Source organism: Prionailurus bengalensis, chromosome E1, assembly GCF_016509475.1.
Source record: "Prionailurus bengalensis isolate Pbe53 chromosome E1, Fcat_Pben_1.1_paternal_pri, whole genome shotgun sequence".
NCBI classification, from domain to species: Eukaryota; Metazoa; Chordata; class Mammalia; order Carnivora; family Felidae; genus Prionailurus; species Prionailurus bengalensis.
This window is the reverse complement of record NC_057347.1, coordinates 46,323,532-46,347,369: the sequence shown is the minus strand read 5'-3', so window position 1 is coordinate 46,347,369 and position 23,838 is coordinate 46,323,532. Positions and strand designations below refer to the sequence as shown.

Here is a 23,838-nt window from a genome sequence, read left to right as displayed (position 1 = left end):
AAGGAGACCCCAACTGAACTTGGAGATGCTTGAGATTCAGATGAGATGGGTCCGTGCATTCTCTGCTGAGCACCAAAGTTCATCAGGGGCTCCCTGCTAACTAGCTCCCTGTAATTTTCCTGACTACAATGGGGGGGCACCTTTCCTCCCCCCATTTCTGAGTCATTTCCAGGTTGGCCAAGACCCTGGCTGAGTCATGATGCCTCATCTTCCCAAGAAACATGAGCATCCGCTCACGGGGAGCTTGAGGTACAAGGAAGCAGCCCCTTCTTTCAGGGTCTGGGCATTTGGCATGATCGTCCCTTATCTGGGCTGTGGTGACTTTGTTACCATGGATCCCCCTCCATCAGCCTTCATCTGTCCAGGTTGAAAAGATCTGACCTATTTAGGCTGCTGCCTAACCCCAATCTTTCATCACAATTGTTCGGTAAAGAAAGCCGTGGATCCTTTTCTCTAGAACAAATGCACACTTGCATCTACTCGAAGGTGGTTCGTGGGCCCCCTACCACCTACCCATGAGCCTCAGGAGGCCCAGAGAGCCCAGATGTGAACACTCACTCTGTTGCATAAATAGTGAGACCTATACATGGTAATCCAGCTTGGCTCTTCCTGGACAGTTTATTCACAAAGAGGACAATGTTTTCAGTATTATCTTAATAATCAGGTAGAGATTTTTAAAGATTAGTTGAGTGGTGTACTACTGCTTAACAAATTACCCCGGAATTTAGTGGCTTGAGATAATGATTTATGGGGCACCTGGGTGGCTCAGTCAGTTAAGTTGACTCTTGATTTCTGCTCAGATCATGATCTCACGGTTCATGCGTTCATGCTCTGTCAGTGCAGAACCTGCTTGGGATTCTCTCTCTCCCTCTCTTTCTGCCCCTCCCCGGCTTGCATGAGCACACATGTGTGCACTCTCTCTATCAAAAATAAATAAACTTAAAAGATAACAATTTATTATCTCACACCTTCTGAGGGTCAGGAATCTGGGGAGTTCTGGCTCAGGGTCTGTCAGGAGATTGCCCATAAAATGCTATTCAGTATTACAATGATCTGAGGGCTTCTTTAAGGCCAGGGGATTTGCTTTTAAGCTAACTCATGTGGCCGTGGGCCTCTCTATCGGGATGCTCAGGGAGCAGCTGATTTTGCACAGAGTGAGTGATCCCCCCAAAAAGAAAGAGTGCTCAAGACAAAAGTTGCAAAGTCTTTTGTAACCTAAACTCAGAAGGAACGAACAAGCATGCCAATATTTTGGGGTCACAAGAATAACCCTGGTATGATGTGGGAAGGGATAAAATGCACGTGTGAGGGGCGCCTGGGCAACTCAGTCGGTTGAGCATCGGACTTCGGCTCAGGTCATGATCTCCTAGTTCGTGGGCTCAAGCCTTGTGTGGGGCTCTATGCTGACAGCTCGGGGTCTGGAGCCTGCTTCGGATTCTGTGTGTCCTTCTCTCTCTGCCCCTTCTCCACTCGCGCTCTGTCTCTCTCTCAAAGATAAATCAACATTTGAAAAAATGCAGGTGTGAATAGCAGAGGGCAAGGCTCAATGGGCGCCAACTTGAAGGCTGGCTTCCACAAGGGTTGTGGTGGCGGTGGTGGTGTCAAAACTCTGTGCTGCTTTTGTTACATCATGTCAGTGAGGTTTTGTGTTTTGTCACAGAGCTGGGTTTCATAAATCTACGGTAAACATATTGATCAATTTTGTAAAATGCTTTTCCTTCTTCCATCCTGTTGTCCTTTTTTTTTTTTTTTTTTACATTTTATTTATTTTTGATAGAGAGAGACAGAGCACAAGTAGGGGAGGGGTAGAGAGAGAGGGAGACACAGAATCTGAAGCAGGCTCCAGGCTCCGAGCTGTCAGCGCAGAACCCGAGGTGGGGCTCGAACCCACAAACCACAAGATCATGACCTGAGCTGAAGTCGGATGCTCAACCGACTGAGCCACCCAGGAGCCCCAATCCTGCTGTCCTTTCTTCACCCTTGTCTGTTCCAGTTGACCATGGGACGGTGATGTTTCTTCCAGTGAATCAGTTGAGCTGATTTATGAAGCAAATGTGTGTTTGTTGCTTAGAAAGACCAGTTGGCAGAAGTGCCCCGTGCTAGTGGATCTCATCCTTTCTAAAAAACCACCACCTGATGCTTTAGCCAAGTTTGCTTTGGGACCCCTGTAAGATGGAAATGAACGAGGCCCGGTCAGTAGGAGACCCACGCAGGGATGGTGCTGAGGCCAGAAGTTCCCGAGTAGAGAAGAACCGGGAATGCAGATGGTGAGCTCCAGTGGGGGGCAAAAACTGTGCCGATCTCACTCTTCCCTGAACCCCCCACTATTAGATGCGGTGCCTGGCACAGAGAAGCCCCCTTAAATGTCTGCTGAGTGCCAAGGAAGAGGGAAGAGAATGTCAGCCAGGGCCAGGCATTGGGCAATACACACTCTGTCCCTTCAGGGCCCTCAGCCATCTTGGTTCAGTCATTACTCAAGACAGAAATAGGAGGGAAGGCAGGTACTAATGTTCCCACTTTATAGGAGGAGAAGTGGTAGGTGAGAAGAGTTAAGTAACTCCCAAGAGCACTCAGATAATGGCTGTGGAGACAGGGGTTTGGACCCAGACATGCCTGGCTTGCTTTCTTCCTGTATCCGCCCAGGTCTGTGTCCCAGTCTAGGGCATGGCCAGCCACGGGTGTGTACTTCACGCAGGCTGATGACACGATGTAGCCTAACACGGCAGGGACGACTAAGCCTGGGAGTCTGAAGAAGCCACTGTAATTAACCTGGAAAATCAAGAAATGGTTTTCTTTTGAAAAAATTCATTAGCCAAAGGAGTGGATATCGAGTTTCAGAGACCTCAAGACTCAAGTTGGGTTTTATATCTGTGACTGGCAGACAGAAACCTAGCTAACATTTCTCAAGCACTCATCTGTGCCAGGAACTGTGTTCCCAGTACTTAAACTTGGGCTCCCATTTACAATTACTATTATTATGTCCATTGTGTGGATAAGCAAACCGAGGCTCAGAGAAGCTCAGGAATTTGCCAAAAGCCACACAGTTTGTGACCAGAGGTGGGATTTGGCCCAGGCAGTGCGGCTCTGCATGTACCTTCTTCTCCCGTTAGAATCACTGTACTAAACAGCATGGCTTAAAATGAGGAGGAGGAGGTGATGAAGGAGTAGTGAGATGGCCTGTCCCTACCTGGAAGGGACCATATTAATGGGTGGGAAACTTCTGTTCTGAGAGCTCACCCAGCAGGCTCCTCAGACCAGGAGCTGGTAAGGAATAGCAAAGACAAAAAAGGGAGTTCTAAAAATTAATGCTGCGGGAAACAACTTGCATTTTAAACAATCACCTCGTTTCATTTCATGGACTGATCAGATGCTGTTTTTTGTTAAATGAATTGCTCAGAAGAAAGGGACAGGTGTGGACAGTTGTATTCCTTTTAAAACCTGAGACATATTAGACACAAAGTCTAAACTGTTCAAAAAGACTTGACTTTTATTAAAAGAGAGAGAAAGGAAGACAATTTTTGCCAGTCTGTCTGGTCAGCTAGCTAGCTATCCATTTTCTTATTTGAAAAATGATTTGGGACCACTTATAAAAATTATGTACTGTTGTTCATGAGGAGAACATAAATGAGGAAATCAGAGTGGAAGGTAAATAAAGGCAGGCCAAAGAAACTATGAGTCTTTAAACACACAGAAATTCATCCCAAAGTTTGCTAGAAGCAGAGGTGAAATTTTGGGTTAATGCTTCTTAGCAGTCAAAGCCAAAAGGAAAACAAGATCCATTAGAAAAATTTTGTGGGGGCGCCTGGGTGGCTCAGTCAGTTAAGTATCTGACTTTGACTCAAGTCATGATCGTGCGGTTTGTGAGTTTGATCCTCACATCGGGCTCTGTGCTGACAGCTCAGAGCCTGGAGTCTGCTTCAGATTCTGTGTCTCCCTCTCTCTCTGACCCCGCCCCCCCCCCCCCAGCTTATACTCTCTTTCTCTCAAAAATAAATAAACATTTTAAAAAAAGAAAAAAAGAAAGAAAAATGTTGGAATTTACAAGATAGAAATGAATAAACACAGCTTTTCCTGATGTAGTTGAAACACTATGTGAAATCCTGGACAACATCCCGTTGGCATCCTAGACTAGACAATATCGGGTTCCATAAGACAATTTCTTACCAGCATCTATCAGTTTCCTAGCTCTACCACAACGAAATACCACAGACTGGCTATCTTCAACAACAGAAATTAATTTTCTCACAGTTCTGGAGGCTGGAAGTCCAAGACTAAAATGTCAGCAGCTTTGGTTTCTTCTGAGGCCTCTCTCCTTGGCTCACAGATGGCCGCCTTCATATGGTCATCCCTCTGTGCACATGTCCCTGGTCTCTCTTTGTCCAAATTCCTTATAAGGACACCAGGCAGGTTGGATTGGGTTCATTTTAATTTAATCACCTTTAAAGGCCTTATGTTCAAGCACAGTCACATTCTGAGGTACTAGGGGTTAGGTTTTGAATATATGAATGTTGTGTGTGGGAGGACGCAGTTCATTCCCTACTAACAGCGTCCCTTGGTAGAGGGCCAAAGCTTCATTCCGTTAATACTAGTAAACGAGGGACCATAGCAAAGTGGTCCAAGCATGCAGATTTCTGAGATCTTCCTCTGTCCAAGGATAAGGAGATTGGGGATATATAAGGAGACTCAATAAATATACATTCATCAGGCCCATGAATATTTTTGTTATCAAAGTATCTGCTAAGAATTGATCTTTAGGAGCCTTACCTAAGCCACAGGACCCTGTTTTGCTTGAATAACACCTGGTGTCTACAGCCCCACACTATTTCTGGCCCCTAAAGCCCTCATGGGCCACATAAACTTTAGGTAGGGTGCCAAACTCTATGTATGAAGATCTACCTCTTAAGTAAAAGATCAGGAAGGAGTACCTAAGACTTTATCTTTGTATTTGCTTATAGATTGTATAGACCATCTGGAAGAAACTAAATTCAGTGGTTGCTTCTGCAAGGGGAGGTGGGAACTGGGTGGGCAGGACAAGAATGGGAATGAGACTTTACACTGTATCTTTTTCTTTTTTTGTTTTAATGTTATTTATTTTTGAGAGAGAGAGAGAGAATAGGTAGGGGCAAAAAAAAAGGAGGGGGGGTGGAGCGGAGATAGAGAATTCCAAGCAGGCTCCATGCTGTCAACACAGAGCCCGATGAGGGGCTTAAACTCATGAACTGTGAGATCATGACCCCAAATCAAGAGTGGGACATTTAACTAACTGAGCTACCCAGGTGCCCCTGCCTTGTATCTTTTCTTCATACAGAAAATACATTTTCTTTTTGGGGCCTCAAGTACACAGAATTGGATTGATTATAATCCCTGGCTCATAACATACTCTCATCTTTCATCTGTGCACAATTACCTTTTGTTTTATTTATATATGCATGCTTTTAATAACATAATGAATTCACGTGACCCCACCACCTAACCTGAAAATTAGAACATCACCAATACTGTATCGCCCCGTGTATTCCTAATCCTACCCTCCTCTTCCCTTCAGAAGTGACCACTACCCTGATTTTTTTTTTTTAATCTTAAGTAGGCTTCACGCCCATCGTGGGGCTTGAACTCACAACCTTGAGATCAAGAGTCACATGTTCTACCAACTGAGCAAGCCAGGTGCCCCCACTATCCTGATTTTTTAAATATTAGTTATATCCACCTTTTTTTTTTTTCCCATCCACTTTTCTAAACCTGCATTATTTCAAATGATCTATCTTTAGGCTCTTTGGGGTTTTTCACATAGACGTCATATCACCTGCCCTTGGGGATTTTGAAACATTTGACGGCACTATCCGCTCAAAAATTTACATAAAATGTTTATAATCTCAGGATTGTTTTATTCATACTTCATGGACATTGATGAGAAAGGAGGCTAACAAAGCATGGGAGACACAGTAGCTCTTAACCCCAAGTCCTGATGCTAGATAGATAGCCTCCACGGCTATCACATACCATCCTTGCCTGTCTGGTCCCTCTAGGCACTGGGATCCCCACTGCAGAGGATGTGAGAATACCAATCTACTGTAATCTGATGTGGTGTAAAGGTCACCAGGATGATGTTTCTGAGATAACAGGTGTGTCTGCTCTCCTTCCCTTGGCATGTAGCCTTCACCATCAACTTCATCCACATGAATATCCTGCCAGGACTGGAGGTGCAAAATGGGGAGAACCTGACCCTGCAGTGCGTCGTGGACATCAGCACCACCTCCCATGTCAAGCCTCAGCACTGGGTGCTGTTCTATAAGGATGATGTGCTGTTTCACAACGTCTCCTCCATGAAGAACACGGAGAGTTATTTTATTCCCCAAGCCCGGGTCTGTGATGCAGGGACATATAAATGCACGGTGATTCTGAACAACAAGGAGAAAACCACATCGGAGTACCAGGTGTGGGTGAAAGGTGAGTCCCTGCATTTGAACGTAGCTCAAGTGGATGCAGCATAGTGCACGCGGTAGCAGAATAGAAATTGAATGGAGGGTAACACTGGACCTACCTGCCCATCCATCACCCTTGTCACTCCTCTGCCTGGCATTTTCCTAACCTGCAAATGTAGGCATTAGACATGCTCCCAATACGCCAGGCTATTTCTCACCTCCCTGCCTTTGCGTACACTATATTCCCTCTCCTGGGAATACCCTTCTTCATCTTCTCCCTCCTTCAAGACTCAACTCAATCATCTCTTCTCTGACACTTTCCCCAGCAAAACCAATCTCCCCCAGGGTCCCAGTCCTTACAGCTCTTATGCAATCTGGACATGCCGTGGCGTTTGTATAAAGGCCACAGGCCGAGTGTTCACACTGGATTCTGCAGTCGTGCTGCCTGGAGTCCAGTTTGGGCAAGTCCCTTAGCCTCTGTAAACTTTAAAATTCTCATCAGTGAAATGAAGAGAATAATAATACCCAGCTCAGGGAGTGATTGCAAGGATTAAAAGACACCTTCTAGATAAACTGCTTAGTATAATTTCCAACACATAATTAAGTTCCCCCCAAAATGGCAATTACTGTTTCACTCAATTGCAAATGTTTCTCTCACACCTGTCTGCTCTACTGTGAGATTCCCAAGGAAAGAGATGGTGTTCGGTCCGTTTTTGTATTTCAAACAAAGAGTCTGGCTTATAGTAGGCACTCAGTAAATGATTGTGGAATAAATTAGGCAGATGAAAGAGGGGAAGTAGAAATGGACAGAAATGTAGAAGTGGGAGGGAAATCACGAGAAATTTGGGTTCTGAGATACAGGATTCCATCCAGTCACTCATTGCTTTATTCCCTCAAGAAGCATTTCCCAAGGCTGCAAGTCAGGAACAAAAACCAGGTGCCAGACATGAAAATGTGTCCAGTCGAGTCCAGCTCTGGTGGCGGTCACTGTCTGGCGGGGAAGAGAGACATTAAAAAAATAATTACGGTCTAGTGGTCATATGATCTGAGGGCCTTGGGAGCACAAAGATGAGAGGCAACAATTCTTCCTAGAGAAGTTAGGGATGGCTTCCTGGAGGAAGGGACTTTGAGTCCAGATACGGAAGATCATGGAGGAGTTTGCTTGATGGTGAAATGGAGCAAGGGCAGAGAAATGGAAATGTCACATGAATGGAAGAGCAGAGGCCGAGAAAGAGCAGAGTATCCCAATAGAGTTGCCCTTCAATGAAATACCCCAACCTTTGGAGTCTTCATTTCCTGTCTTTAAAATAGAGATCACTAGGTAGCAACACGTACCCTTGAAGGTTGTTTTGTTTTGAGGATTAAATGTGATGGCATTGAAGTGTGCTTAGTAACCAAGTATTGAATGAATGAATGAATGAATGCCCATCATGTGTGAGGGGTTCATCTGGGCCATCCTTAGAAAGGGATAACCCTGGGGCGCCTGGGTGGCGCAGTCGGTTAAGCGTCCGACTTCAGCCAGGTCACGATCTCGCGGCCCGTGAGTTCGAGCCCCGCGTCGGGCTCTGGGCTGACGGCTCAGAGCCTGGAGCCTGTTTCCGATTCTGTGTCTCCCTCTCTCTCTGCCCCTCCCCCGTTCATGCTCTGTCTCTCTCTGTCCCAAAAATAAATAAACGTTGAAAAAAAAAAAAAAAAAAAAAAAGAAAGGGATAACCCTTTCAGCATATAGAAAGCAGGAAGAACCAGCAGGTAAGTGTTCAAGGGCATTTTCCTTTCATGAGCATACAATCTCTGGCCACATTTTTGGTCAGGCCTTTAGGCTTACTTGGGAGACTATGACATCACCCTCCCCCAGGCCAATTCCCCCATGGGTGTCCTTTGGACAGTCAGGGACATGGCTGGCTAGACATCCCTCAGAGTCGCCAGGGGCAACAGCCACAGGGATGCAGAGCAGCCCTTCTCATCTCCACTGAGGACAGGGCCTTGCCGGCCAACAGCTCCCAGCACTGACTTTAGTGATAAGGAAAGATTGGCAGGCTGAATTTGGGCAATGTCTGTTGAAAAGAAATGTGCTGGCAGGCTTTAGAAACTTAGGGTGATTTTTCTTAAAACTTGGATGGTTTAATGGATTGTTAGTGAATTGAACCCTGTGCTTCCTTGACAGCGACTGCCATAACGGTCGTTTCTGCATTTTGTGTGCTCACTTTTGTCATCAGAATAGTCATTCACTCTATTGTTACTTCCAATGATAAGAACTGTCACCTATCAGACCCTCATGGGGTAAACGGTTATAAGTGCTTCACACACGTCATTTAAGCCCTGCAATAGTGCTGAGAGCTAAATGTGACCCTTTCCAGGTGCAGACACAGGCCCAGAGAGGCTGAATGGCATGTTCATGCCTTGAAGTTCCTCAGAGGCAAAGCTGGTTAGAACCAAGATCTCGTTGACTCCAAAGCTGGCCTCTCTAACTCTTAATTATTATTCAGGTCTTTGAGGTAGACCAGAGGCCATTCATTCATTCATTCACTCAACATGTATTGAGTCCCACTCTGGGCTAGGCTGAGGAACCAACAATGAGTAAGATGTGATCCTTCCCTTGGGGAGATCAGTGTGAAGCAGGGGAACACCTTTGTAAACAGCTGCCACCACAGGTGGAAATAGCGGTACGAATACAGTATAGGTCACCTTCCCAAGAGGACAGCCCATGATGTCCGAACTGGGTGCGTTGAAACAAAGATTCAGAAGAGTCATAAGCAACTAGGTGAAGTGGCAAGGTTTAGGATACCAGCTAGTCTGTCTGACTCTTGAGGTGGACCTCATGACCACCAGACCACGGAGCCTGGACAAGACATCTAGTCTCAGCTAGACCATCCTAGCTCCCCCTCATCTGACCCTGGCTCACCACCTACTGTACCTCTCCCCGCGCCCCTTTCTTTTTTCTAGATGGCCCTCCCGAAAAGTCCATCGTATTCCTTGACACAAGCAGTCCCCGTGCACACGCACCCTGAAATCCCTGTCTTTAGCCCCCAACCTCATCTGTTCTTAGCCCCCACCTCATCTGTCCAAATAACAAATAGCCCCCACCTCATCTGTCCAAATAACAAATAACACCCTTCCTCCAAGATTATTCTCAGTCACTATTCCCTTCTAGAATCTTCTCTGATCCCTCAGGCAAAGAGGGCCTCCTTTTTTCCTGACTGCTTCATCACTCATTATCTCTACCACACATTCTAATGCTTAGTTATTTTCAGCTTTACTTTGTGAACCAGGAGGCGAAGTGTCCTTCCTCTCTCCCACCTCCCACCCCAACTCCTGGCTTTGGAGTTAGACAGACCTGGAATCGAATCTCGGTTCTGCAACTTGCTGGCAAGGAGCTTTTGGATGAAACTTGGATCTCACTGAGCTTCACCTTCTTCAAAATAGGCATACTTTTATCTTTCATGTCCACCCTGGAGATTTATTATGAGAATTACATGGGGTCATGGATAAAAAGTCTATCCTAGGTTGTGGTTGACAGTCAATAAATTATAACACCAACCACAGTAATGCCTATACATATGGCTGTTTTGTTTTAATTGTATCAGTTGGCAAGACTTGTCTCCCCAGTGGGATTGTAAACTTTGAAAGCACCAACTACATCTGAAACATATTTTATATTTTTCAAAGTAGCTGGTATAGCTCTGGGAACATACTTGCTCAGTAATCACCTGGTAGGTAGCCCTGGGGTTCTGGGAACAAAAGAGAAGACTCTCAGATGGGTCGATCACAGTGGTGCAGCCGAGGTAAGCTTGAATCACTAGATCAAACTGATACTAATGGACTTTCTCTTCCCCCAAAGGAGTGTCCGATCCCAGAGTGACACTGGACAAGAAAGAGGCAATAGAAGGCGGGGTCGTGACGGTCAATTGTTCTGTCCCAGAGGAAAATCCCCCAATATACTTCACAATTGAAAAACTCAAGCTAGATGCAAAAGGTTTCAAGCAAAAAAGAGAAAAAGTTTCTCAGAACCAGAATTTTATGGTGATGGAATTCACAGTGGAGGAACAGGACCATGTCATATTGTTCCAATGTCAAGCCAGGATCTTTTCTGGGACCAATGTGGAGATCTCTAAAGCCATCAGGAGTGAACTGGTCACCGTGACGGGTCAGAGTCCTACTCTCTCCTTTTCATCACTCTCTGGTTTGCTGGTTGGGATGGGGAGAAAGCCCAGAAATTGAAAAGGGGCTGGGGCCTTCTGACTGGGCTGCTGTTTTCAAGACTGTTCTTAACCACTTACAAGCCATGCTTTTCAAACTTTTTGACTGCGATATAGTTCAAAAAATTGTGTGTGTGTGTATGTGTGTGTGTGTGTGTGTGTGTGTGTGTGTGTGTGTGCAAAATTTCCCAAGCAAAAGTTTCACAACTAATCCTTAATGTATGGAGCATTTTGCTATTTTCTATTCTATTCTATTTTGTTGTTTTAAAACACTGACCTTGACTCAGTGAAATGATGCATTGTGTGATTTGCAGTTTGGAAAACACAGCTTCAAGCCAATATGGGTCAGACACCAGGAAGTGGAGTCTGGAGGGGTTTGGGAGGGAAGGGGGGTCCCTATCCCCAGCCTTCGCCTCCCACATTTGAGGAAGGACTCCCCTCTTCTACCCACCCTCCATCACCACGATGTTGGACAAGTAAGAAGCAGATGAGGTGGCCTGAGGAATGCTCTTCAGAGAGAAAGGAAATAGCAGAGGGAGGCCCGGGCGTGCGTGTCCAGGATGAAAAGAGCTCCAGCACAGGCAGCCTGTAGGATGGCACAAGGACTCGTGAGTAGGGGAGAGTCAAGGGAAGGCATATACTAGTGCAGTAGCCTCGAGTCTTTTCTATAGGAGCCCCAAAGTTTGTCACGGATACCCTTCTGCTTTTGATACCTCATTTTATTCCCACCCGTCGTGTGTGTATATATGTATACATATGATATTATGTATATATCATATTTTTCTGATTATAATACATGGTGTGGGTTAAATTTCCAGAATATATGGCACGATATAAAGTATCAAGTGACAGTCATTCATAGCACCAATACTTAGAGAATCACTTGTGTTGTCCTAGACTTGCTCTACTGTTATGTTCATGCACACACAAAATTTTTGTTTGTTTTTCTTTGTTTTTACAAAAAATGTGACCTGTCAAACATAACTGTTTTGTAACTTTTCCTTAACTTAACAGTATGTTATAGACCTTTGTCCATATCAAGAAATACAGATCTACATCCTTTTAGTGGCGTCTCGGAATCCTATTATAGGATGTACCTCATTTACCTAATTTACCTCATTTTTCTAATATAGACTTTTAGGTATTTTCCCAGTTTTTTTGCTCCTTTTTTTTTTTTTTTTTAAGAGGGAGAGTGAGAGAGCACCTGTGTGAGGGAGGAGAGGGGCAGAGGGAGAGAGAGAGAGAGAGAATCCCAAACTCAGTGTGGAGCCTGATGTGGGGCTTGATCCCACAACCCTGGGATCATGACCTCAGCCAGAATCAAGAGGCGGACGCTCAACTGACTGAGCCACCCAGGCACACTGTCCCCCTTACTCCCTGCCAACCCAGTGTTTTGCTACTAAAACAGTCCTGCAATATACAGACTTATAGCTTGTATACTTCTGTGAGTATTTTTTTTCATTATTATTTATAAGGTTGATTCCTGGCAGTCAAATTGTTGATTCAAATGTTTTGTGCATTTTAAATATTGATATATATTGCCAAAGCACTCCTCAAAATGGTTGAACATTTCCATCAAAACTGATGCTACTGTTTATTTTCCCACATCCTTACTCTTATGTAGCATTATCAACATTTTCTTGTTTATGACGATCTGAGACACAGTGATATATCATTGTTCTTGTGATTTATATTTCTTTGGTCTTTACTGAGGTCAAGTATGTTCTTTGTGTTTATTGACTTATTACATTTCCCCCCATAAACTGCCTGTTTATATACACTTGGCCCATTTTTACTGTTTCTGATTAATTTGTTTGAGCCCTTTATAAATTAAAGGCATTAGCTCTTTGTCAAGTACTATGCAAATATTTCCCTGAGTTTGTCATCTGTCTTTCTTTTATGCTCAGTTTTCAGGCAGAAGCGTTTCATCCTTATTGAATCAAATTTGTCCATCTTTTTCTTTTTTGGCATCTCAGTTTCATGATTCACACCTAAAGCCTATTAAAGATAATTAAAGGAAAAAATGCACGTATGTTTGCTCTTACTGTTTCTGTAGTTTAACTGTTTGCTTGTTTTTTTCTGCGTTTAGATTTCTGGTGCATCTGGAGTTAATTAGGATGTAAGAAAAAAAAAAAAAAAACCTTTAGTGATGATTACCCTTCTCCAGAGGACATTTGTTGAGTATCCTAAAAGATGCCCTTTCTTGTTTTTTAACTTCCATTCAGGGGAGTAGCCTATTTTTTTTTTTTTTTTGAATTTTCATTTAAATTCTAGTTAGTTAACATACAGTGCAATATTGGTTTCAGGAGTAGAATTCAGCGATTCATCACTTACTACAACACCCAGTGCTCATCACAAGTGCCCTCCTTAGTACACATCACCCATGTAGCCCATCCCCCTCTCCCATCTCCCTTCTCTATTGTTAAGAGTCTCTTAAGATTTGCTTCCCCTCCTCTCTTTTTTTCCTTCCCATATGTTCATCTGTTTTGTTTCTTAAATTCCACATCGGAGTGAAATCATATGGTATTTGTCTTTCTCTGACTATTTTGCTTAGCATAATACTCTCTAGCTCCAGCCATGTAATTGCAAACGGCAAGATTTCATTCTTTTTGATGGCTGAGTAATATTCCGTGTGTGTGTGTGTGTGTGTGTGTGTGTGTGTATGCCACATCTTTTTTTCTTTAACGTTTATTTATTTTGAGAGAGAGAGAGTGTATGTGTGCGTGAGCAGGAGAGGGGGAGAGAGACAGGGAGAGAAAGAATCTCAAGCAGGCTCTGCACTGTCAGCTCAGAGCCCATTGTGGGGCTTGATCCCACTAACTGTGAGATCATGACCTGAGCAGAAATCAAGAGTCAGACGCTTAACCAACTGAGCCACCCAGGTGCCCCTATATGCCACATCTTGTTTATCCATTCATCGCCGATGGACATTTGGGCTCTCTCCATAGTTTGGCTATTGTTGATAATGCTGCTATAAGCACTGGGGTGCATGTCATCCTTCAAAACTTTTTGTATCCTTTGGGTAAAATACGTAGGGTGGTTCTATTTTTAATTTTTTGAGGAAACTCCATACTGTTCTCCAGAGTGGCTGCACCAGTTTGCATTCCCACCAACAGTACAAGAGGGTTCCCCTTTCTCCACATCCTCGCCAACATCTCTTGCCTGTGTTGTTAATCTTAGCCATTCTGATAGGTGTGAGGTGGTATCTCATTGTGGTTTTGATATGTATTTCCCTGATGATGAGTGATATTGAGCATTTTTTCATGTGTCTGTTAGCCATCTGGATGTCTTCTTTGGACAACGTCTGTTCATGTCTTCTGCCCATTTCTTAACTGGATTATTTGTTTTTTCGGTGTTGAGTTTGATAAATTCCTTACAAATTTTGGATATTTATGCTTTATCAGATATGTCATTTGCAAATATCTTCTCCAATTCTGTAGGCTGCCTTTTAGTTTTGTTGATTATTTCCTTCACTGTGCAGAAGGTTTTTATCGTGATAAGGTCCCAATAGTTCATTTTTTGCTTTTGTTTCCTTTCATTCCCACAACGGCAGACTATTTTTTTTTAATGATAGCTATTTATTGTGAAGTTAAATGACTTTGCGGTAAAAAACTAGCAAATTAGGGGCACCTGGGTGGCTCAGTCAGTTAAGCATCCGACTTTGGCTCAGGTCATGACCTTGCTGTTTGTGGGTCTGAGCCCTGCATCAGGCTCTGTGCTGACAGTTCAGAGCCTGGAGCCTGCTTCGGATTCTGTGTCTCCCTCTCTCTGCCCTTGCCCTGCTTGTGCTCTCTCTCTCAAAATAAATAAACATTAAAACAATTTTTTTAAAAAGACAAGTGAGTGAAAGTATATCACTCTAAATTCACTTTTGGCTTAATTTTGCATAGTTGGCAATCTGTGTGTGTACTCTAATGCTCTGCAATTTTTTTATTTGTGGAAGCAAAGGCTTATCCCTACTTCTCTTACCATCTTCTGATGATCCCACACCCTGGTATCTGACCAATATTTTATTAAAACAGTGTTTTTCAAGCTGCATGAGTCATGTAATCAATTTAGTCAGTCACAGCCAACATTAAAAAAAAAAATAGAATAGACCAGAAATCAGTTTGGGGGGGTGCATATCGTTATTTAAATATGCATTTCCATGAAGTAGCACAGTTTACATCATTGTCACTTTAGAAAACTATGGAATATTTGTGCTGAAATGCCATGGTTCCATGAAACTATGTGAGAAGAGCCTAGAAAATCCTTGGTGGGCAGGGGCAAGAGTCTGTTTCCAATGCTCTGATGATTTTTGAGGTCATTTGAAGAGGATTCTGCAGATGAGATCTAGAGAAGGTGGTTTTGGCTTTGGGAAGGTCAAGGGAGATTGCAGCTAAGGAGGCTGAAGTTGCAAGAATGAGTGAGAAGCATCAGAGCAACTTAGGAGAAGGTTTTTAAGGGAAAAGATTGAATTTGTTTAATTAATTAGGAAGAATAGTGTTGGCAACAAAAAAGATCACAAAAGGGGAGGATGTAAGTGCCTCTTCCGCTCACTCGGCTTTGAACCTGAGTCCAACCAGCTTGTCCTCTTCTTGTAGAATCCTTCTCTAATCCCAGATTCCACATCAGCCCCAAGGGAGTGATCACAGAAGGAGATCAGCTCAACATTAAGTGCACCATTCAAGTGACACACCTGGTGCAGTCATTTCCAGAAATCATAATCCAGAAGGACAAGGCGATTGTAGCACACAAGACGCATGGCAATGAGGCCACCTACTCAGTGATGGCCATGGTGGAGCATAATGGCAACTACACGTGCAAAGTGGAAGCCAGCCGGATATCCAAGGTCAGCAGCATCGTGGTCAACATAACAGGTAGGGCTGCTGCTGGAGGATGTGTGAATATGGTAGGCTCAAGCAGCCACTGTGCTGGAATCCAGAATGGCCAATGAGAGCGGATATTTCTGCTCCTGCTTGTCTGAATGAATGTACTCAGGTGGGGGCATGGTGCTCAAGGGGAAAAGTCAATGCAGAGTCAGTAAGCAGTTAGCTGTGGTGGTTGAGGGTGCAAGTTCTGACATCAAATCCCAACACTGCCACCCACTACTTCAGTGACCTTAGGTGAATTACTCAGCTTCTCCTTGGCACAGCTCTATGAGATGGGGATAATGACAGCACTCACCTGTAGGACTGTCTCAATGATGAAATGACATGACTCTGCTATAAACAGCCTCATACAGAATAAGCACTCTGTGTGAATGTTAGCCAGTGTGTCTGCTATTATATTTATCTTTCCTCTGTGCCAGGCACTATGCTAGATCCCAGACCCAGGTCCTAAGACTGGGTCAGGAGTGAGAAAGCATTAGCAAATTCAAGAACAATAGCAACAATTCCCTTTTGTTGAAAACTCTATGACTGGTTTACATACATTTGCATTTCATGCGCATAACAATGCTGTGAGATAAGGATCATGATTCTGGTTTTATGGGTGTGGAAATTGAGGCTGAGATGTTAGGTAACTCACCCAGCGATTATAGGGTTACCAAGTGGCAGAACAAGAGTCACCCCAGGCCCATTTGACTTCCAAACCCATGCACTTAAAAGTTCTATTGGACTCCTTTCCCCCTTTCCTGGCTTTACTTCTCTCCATAGCACCTATTACCAAAAAAAATATATTCTATCTCTTCCTGTTTATTGTATGTATCCAGGCATTGGAATGCAAGCCTATGAGACTAGGAACGTTACCCATTTTATCCAGTGCTATGTCCTTAACACCTAGAATAGAGCCTGGCACATAGTAGGACTTGAATACATATTTGTTGGATGAATGAATGAACATTGGACGACTGTGTTTCAGAGGGCAGAGAGAGTCAGCACTTCGTGGTTGCCATGTGAAGGTATTCATTCATTTCTTCATTTACTGAAAGCCTTCTATGTGTAAAGCACTGAGTGTAGTCACAGGGACAGTCCACAGTATCATAGGAAAGTTGTCAACTACCCAACTGGGTGATTGGCATATGTGTTGGATCCCACTGGTCTATAGTGTGTACTAATAATTTAGTTTATTATTGATAATGATAAATATCTTGATGGTACATGATATTTTTCGCTGATAAGACATGTATTATCTCATTAGAGAAAAGTTTTCAATTCAACATACATTGAGTACCATCCGCATGCTGGGCAACTTATTGGGGATAGACAGCTGCCTAAGGTCAGGCTTTGCTCCTGACAAACTCACAGACAAAAGTAGACTATTTGAATGCAATGCAATGAGCAAGTACAACCAAGGGATGGACACACTACTGTGAGAGCAACAGGGACCATGTGGCGGACCAACTGACGGTTGCATCAGCCAGAGCAGCATCTTTACCCCTCAGGCCAGGCTACTTTAAGAAAGCATAAAGCATCATTGGACCCTAGGATACTACTGTTGTAGGTGATCACCTACACCCAGAAGTCTGTATCGGGTGGGGTATACAAGCCATTCAGTAGATCAGTCTCCCTGGCCCAAGATAACAGAGTGTTACACACAGCCTGCCCTTTCTGTCCTTTTAGCCTGAGTGCTCTGTGATCCTGAGCTCTGCCCTTTCCACCCAGAGCTAACTGAGCCACACCAGGGCTGGCAGGCAAGTACCCTCATGTTCAAGTTCCACCAAGCCTTTGGAAAGGTCTCCAGGCCCACTGATGCATCTAGTGATCCATGCCCCCGTTGCCATCAAGCTTCACTGTCAATGGCTCTATTGAGTGATGTTAGCAGCTCACAATAGATTTATGAAAATAGAAGTCATTGAATTAGTCATTTGTCTTTGGATAGAAAAGACGCCTTCATCCCCCACTGTCTACCTTTTCAGATCTGTTCTGTCACCAGGTGTTGTAGGTCTTTCAGCTCTGTTCTGTCTTCTTGTCTCGGTAATCACACCCTAACACTGGCCCTTACACCAGGATTACCTATTGCAGGGGTTTCCTGGAGTATCTCTGTTCCAGTTCATTCTTCAACCAGCTATAGAAGAAGCCCTCCTAATATGATCCCTATTTGACATCACTGTTCATGAGCTTCAACCCTGAATGGTCATGATCCTTCACTTTGACCCCATCCCCTTCCCAATGTCCCTCCCACTCTCCCTGGGCCACTCTTTCCCCTCGGCCACTGAAAAACTTCTGTTGTCCTTAAAGACCAAACCCCAGATCTCCCTCGGGGGTCCCCCAGGACAGTTCCATGGTCACACCTTAGTTCCTATCACACTCGGTTTCCATCTTTATGTCAGTAGTCACTACAAAGGTCTAGAGTCTGCCATCACCACTTTGGGTAAGCTCTTGAAGGACCAGATCTGTGGCTCAATTCACCTTACATCATTGACACTTAGCACAGACTGGCACATTGGAGGAGCTCAGTAAGTGTTCATTCAACAAGTGAATAAAAGACTAATTCTTATTAGTCTACGTGATGGTCCTGCTGGTCTGTTACATTACCTGCAAATGGATCATTTACAAGTGGACTATTATTTCCTTACATTTCATTCCTACAAACCATCTTGCACCTACTTCTGAAAGATGGTTTCTATTTTTCACATTTTCGTTTACATATTTTTAAATAGTGAGTCATTGCTTTGGAATTTTTTTGCTAAATGATTTTTTTCACATTTTTTGGTATCTGCCCACTGGGATTGTAAAGGCTTTTAGGATGTCAGTTTCTTTGGTTTCTTTTTCCCATTCCTAAACTAGAACTTTTGATGGTGCTAGGAAAACAGATAAGTCAATGCTTATGTGGAAGGAAGGATGGAATGTGTCTTAATAAAACATAGATTAATTATTGGACTACCACCTTACTTGAAGTTTTATTTTATCCCTTGTTGAGGAAACTAGGAAGGCATTGGGGATTGATTTTGATGGAAATAACTCCTATAGATAGCTACTTAACATCAATGACAATGACAGTGTTGATTTGTACCTCCCAAAAACCTGTATGGCAGGTAAATTTAGAACCAAATGTAGAATTTGATTCCCTGACTCCTGGCTGCACTCTCAAGCCTCCAGCCCAAGAAGCTTTCCAAAGAGGGACTTTGGGTCTCAGTTCCTTTCTCAATATGAAGATAGTTTCAAAAATTACTGACTTCGTCCTTCTGCATCACAGGGAATAATCTTGAAGCCAGCATGCATTCGCTTACATGAAGGACCACTGCACAGTGGTTAAGTAGTTAATTAGTAATTTTCCAGAGCTGAAATTAAAAACATAGTCCATGACTATGAAATATTTTTTTTTCCATGACTATGAAATCTTGATGCATTTCAGGGAATATTCAAATAAGATGACAAGACTTCTTAAAAGTCAACTTCTGTCTTTATTGCTGTTGACATCCAACCTCAACTATGGTGCTAGTGACTCCTTAAAGTGGCATAGAATGTTACAGCTTACAAAGTACACAACCTCGGTGTTATCTTCTCTGTGGGAAGTGCTGGAGGGATGGTGACCAGCTGCCACTTCTCCCCAACCTCATGCTCTCTGCATCAAGCCTGCACTTCATCCTTTTTGCTCCCAGTCCAGGCTCTCAGCCCCATCCATTCTCCCTCCAGATATCTCCCTATAACACACATCTGATGTCATTCCCCCAAGCCAAACTCTGCATGGTTCCCATTGCCCCAGGATACAATTCACACTTGTTTAGATGGTTCTCAAGGTCCTTCAAGATCTATAGGTCTTCCTCTGGCCGCTTCTACTCCCACTAAGTTCCAGGACTTTCAGGTGCTCCAACTTCCTCCCAGGACTTGCATTGGCTCTTCTCTCTGCTTAGAACACTCCCTGTTTGCCTGGATAGTTCCTGTAAGAGTCCTTTCCTGATTCCCCGAGCCTAGGTTCAGCTATCCCCTCCATGGGCTCTCCTGCAGATAACCATGTCTGAATCACCCACTAAACGTAACCACTTGGAAGTCAGGGACTTTTTTTTTTTTCACAGCTATCTCTGATGCCAAGCAAGGTACCCAGTACAGAGAAAGTGTGTACTAAATACTTATGAAATAAAGCATATGAGTGAATGAATACCTGGGTGGATGCATGAATCATCACTGCTGCATTACACAGTGAAAAACTTTTCTAATTCATTTTTATGAAATAAATTGGATTAACAAGGGTAGAAAACCTGCCATTGCAATCCCAGGCAAAGAATGAACTCTAACTCTTGAATTGTGTGATTATCGGGTTTCATGAGAAGCTAAAGAGAAATTTCTGCAGCAAGTTTGGGGATTGGCTCTGACAAAAGCAGCTGGGTCAAGGGTCTCTCTGGAAGGGGGCTGCGGGAGTGGTGCCCGGAAACATCTCACCTCCTTCTACTCCCTGGTCTTCCAGAGCTGTTTTCCAAGCCGAAGCTAGAATCTTCCGCCACCCGCCTGGATCATGGTGAAAGCCTGAACCTGTGGTGCTCCATTCCAGGAGCACCTCCAGCCAACTTTACCATCCAGAAGGAAAACACGATTGTGTCACTGTCTCAAAATTTCACCAAGATAGCCTCAGAGAGGGACAGAGGGACATACACCTGCAATGCAGGCATTGGCAAGGTGGTCAAGAAAAGCAATGCAGTCCAGATAACTGTGTGTGGTGAGTACATCCTCGCTGGCTCAGAGAGTCTTGGGGTGGAATGAGAGAAAGGCAATTTATCACCAGCTGCCACCCTCTCCAGTCTGAAGGCAGATCAGACTGAGACAGGGTAACAACTGGGGGGTAAGAGGAAGCAGTGATATCAAGAGACCAAACAAGTGTGTATTCCTTCTTGGAGGACAGGAAAGAGGCGGTACAAAGAAAATGTTGGCAAAAATCAAGTTCATGGCTTTATTGTGGCTGCATGCTGTTGATGGGGCTGAGTTGGCAAGATTCTGGCTGCTGGAACAGGCACCCTCTAAAAGGTCAGGGAGGAAACACTGCTTGCTCAACACTAAATTTTAAGATCTCAATTCCATATCCTGATCCATATCCTGGCTGACCAGCAGGGCTGGGACTCCTGGTGGGCCGAACATAGGTACCAGAACCACCTACGGCTGTGCTTCTCAGAGTGACTGTGCATGCAAAACCCAGTTAGAACACAGGTCTGGTTGGAGCCAGATTCCACATCTCTAACTAGATAGAGCCTTGGGGATGCTGGGTCCTGGACCACCCTCTGAGTAGAGGGGTCTAAGTGAATGGAGAACTCTGGTCAAGCTGTCACAGGCTCTGTTGTTATTCAGTCACTGTCCTTCAGTTTACCCTGTGGCTGTGGTTTTAGCCAGCCAAGATTTTAGTCTCAACTCAATGAGGATTGTAGTCTATTGTCAACTCTCTCATCATGGAAATCCAAAGGAAATAATGCAAGAGACAAATGTGGGCCATTACATTTTCATTTTCTCTGTTGTTCTTGGAAGGAGGTCATTTCGTTTTATAAGCTTTATAAATAAGTGAACTTCTAAATAAGGACCTAGTAGAATTCTTGCTTCTTGGGGCATGCAGTTTATGATCAGGAGAGGCTGAGGCACTGAGGATTTGTTTTCAAATAAAATCTGTTTGGTACTTGTTATATTTTTAATGCATTTCCTTATATCTTTTCTCAATATAACTGCCACAACATATGGATGTGTGTGCATGTGAGATGCATGGAAATATAAAAACGTATTTATTTATTTTTTTTTTATATTTTATTTTTGAGACAGAGAGAGGCAGAGCATGAATGGGGGAGGGTCAGGGACAGAGGGAGACACAGAATCTGAAACAGGCTCCAGGCTCTGAGCTGTCAGCACAGAGCCCGGCGCGGGGCTTGAACTCACAGACCGCGAGATCATGACCTGAGCTGAAGTCGGCCGCTTAACCGACTGAGCCACCCAGGTGCCCCTATAAAAACGTATTTAGGGGGATGTCATGTTTTTCTTGAACTTGTGTCATCCCTTTTTATTGATAGCATTCATTTCCCCCCTCCGTTCTCATCACACACACACACACACACACACACACACACACACACACACACACATTACTTACCAATCTTAAAGGAGTTCTATAAAGGTAGATAAGGCAGGTAGGCATTTAAAATTATAGTAAATGCGCCTAGGGGGGCGCCTAGGTGGCTTAGTTGGTTGAGCATCCAACTTTGGCTCAGGTCATGATCTCAAGGTTCATGAGTTCGAGCTTCACATTGGTTGTCTGCTGTTATCACAGAACCCACTTCCGATCCTCTGTCTCCCTCTCTCTCTGCCCCTCACCTGCTCATGCTGTCTCTCTCAAATAAATAAATAAACTTAAATAAAATAAAATAAATTATAGTAATGTTAGAGTTTGGAGAAGGACCCTCTTAGGCTGGATGTTTTGTTTCTGCTTTCAGTCGTCATTCAGGTTGTCTCTTTCTCTTTCGTTCTAGAAATGCTCTCCAAGCCCAGGATTTTTTATGACTCCGGCCCTGAGGTGATAAAAGGACAGACCATAGCAGTCAGTTGCCAGTCCGTAAATGGAACCGCACCTGTTAGCTATCACCTTGTAAAAGCAAATAGCATTTTGGAGAGTTGTAACATGGACTCCAATGAGCCTGCGGTATTCAAAGACAAGCCAACAAAAGATGTAGAATACCAATGTATCGCAGATAATTGTCATTCCCATACTGAAATGATCAGTGAAGTTCTGCAGGTCAAGGTGATAGGTAAGTTGCACGATCTTGAGTTCAAGCCCCACATTGGTCTGTGTGCTGTCAACGCAGAGCCCACTTCAGATCCTCTGTCTCTCTTTTTCTGCTCCTCCCCCCTCACGCTCTTTTAAAAATAAATAAACATTAGAAGAAGAAGAAGAAGAAGAAGAAGAAGAAGAAGAAGAAGAAGAGGAGGAGGAAGAGGAAGAAAAAAAAAAGCTAATGCAGAATGCCAAGTGAAACTGTTGGTTTAAACTGGGTCAGCATTAGTGGCTGACATTTACTGACCCCGACTATGTGCCCACCCCTGTGTGAAGTGTTGTAGTAAATTATCCTCATTAATCCTTACAATAGCCATGAAAGGCCCATGATCATTATCCTTGTTTTATGATGAGACAACTAAGGCTTAGGACAAACAGCTGGTGGGCAATGGGGCTGGGAATTAAGGCCAGGCAGCGTGGCTCCTGAAGCTCGCTTGCCACCACCCCTTTGTACTTTATCAGGAGAGATGCTGTCGAATCAGGCTGCACCCTCTGGGATCTGCCCTTGTGGTGGAACCCCACCCTCCCATCCGGGGCCTGGTCCTCCCTTTTTGTGGGAGCAGCAGCTCCGTGGTCTAGTGACCCACTGTACTCTTCAGGGAGGTGATTCATGGTCAGATGCCAGTGTGCTGACCAGTCAATTCTCACACCGATAGGAAGGTCTACTTGGGAAGACAATTGAGGATCAAAATGTCAGTAATTAAACATGGAAAAGATATAGGGGAGGACATCGAGTTCTGCTTGGATCTGCTGGGAATGAGAGGCCGGCACAACTTCCAGGTGGAAATGCCCAGGTCAAAATCCAGACCTGGAATTCAGGGGAGTAATTGGACTAGAGCTATATATTTAGGCACTAAATGCCACATGTTTACGTGTTAAATGCACAAACGGAAGCTATAATGTGGGTGAAATCACCAGAAAGGAGAATGGAGATGGAAAGCTGAGGACTGAATTTTGCAGAAAGTCCATATTTAAGGAGCAAAAGGAAGAAAAACTAGTGAAAAAAGAGGGAGTGACAGGTGGGAAGGTAAGAGAATCTGGGCAGTGAGACATCATCGAAGCCCCAGAAGAAGCTGGGTAGCAGTTGAGGCCACAGATGGGAAGGTTAGATGGGAGCCTATTAAAGGCTGGATTTAATCTGCTGGAGACTCAGGGATGGGCTAGTCAGGGGATTGGTGACCTTTGGGGTTTCTTCAAAACCAGAGATAGAGGGCAGTTTCCGAAGCAGAGGACTGAAAGTCAGATGTCAGGAGTAGCGAGAATGTGGGAAAACGAGGAAGTGAGAATGATTGGTTTAGAACATCTATAAAAGGAAAAGGAGAAAACCAAGAATAACTAAAGGTGGTGGATCAAGATTATTCGTTCATAAGATCTGGAAATGCCATGCATCTTTGTAAGCACAGGGAGGGAAATCTCTCTCTCTCTCTCTCTCTCTCTCTCTCTCTCTCTCTCTCATGCACACTCACACAGAATAAAAATCAACAGGACACAGAGGTTAATCATATCTTCAGGCTAAGTGTGGAGTAATACTTGAGGTGCTAAGTGAGGGGATGTGTCCA

The 23,838-nt window shown here is 44.0% G+C and overlaps 1 protein-coding gene across 4 annotated transcripts in view; it reads left to right on the top strand.

The window, feature by feature from the left end:
- The window catches only part of PECAM1 (platelet and endothelial cell adhesion molecule 1), a 61,214-nt gene that overhangs the window by 6,280 nt on the left and 31,096 nt on the right, over nucleotides 1-23,838 (top strand). For all 4 annotated transcript variants that reach the window (XM_043584995.1, XM_043584998.1, XM_043584997.1 and 1 more), the window contains 5 exons: nucleotides 6,154-6,447; nucleotides 10,261-10,566; nucleotides 15,202-15,477; nucleotides 19,946-20,194; nucleotides 21,978-22,253. In XM_043584995.1, coding sequence (XP_043440930.1) covers nucleotides 6,154-6,447; nucleotides 10,261-10,566; nucleotides 15,202-15,477; nucleotides 19,946-20,194; nucleotides 21,978-22,253 — 1,401 coding nt within the window. The remainder of the gene's footprint in view (nucleotides 1-6,153; nucleotides 6,448-10,260; nucleotides 10,567-15,201; nucleotides 15,478-19,945; nucleotides 20,195-21,977; nucleotides 22,254-23,838) is intronic.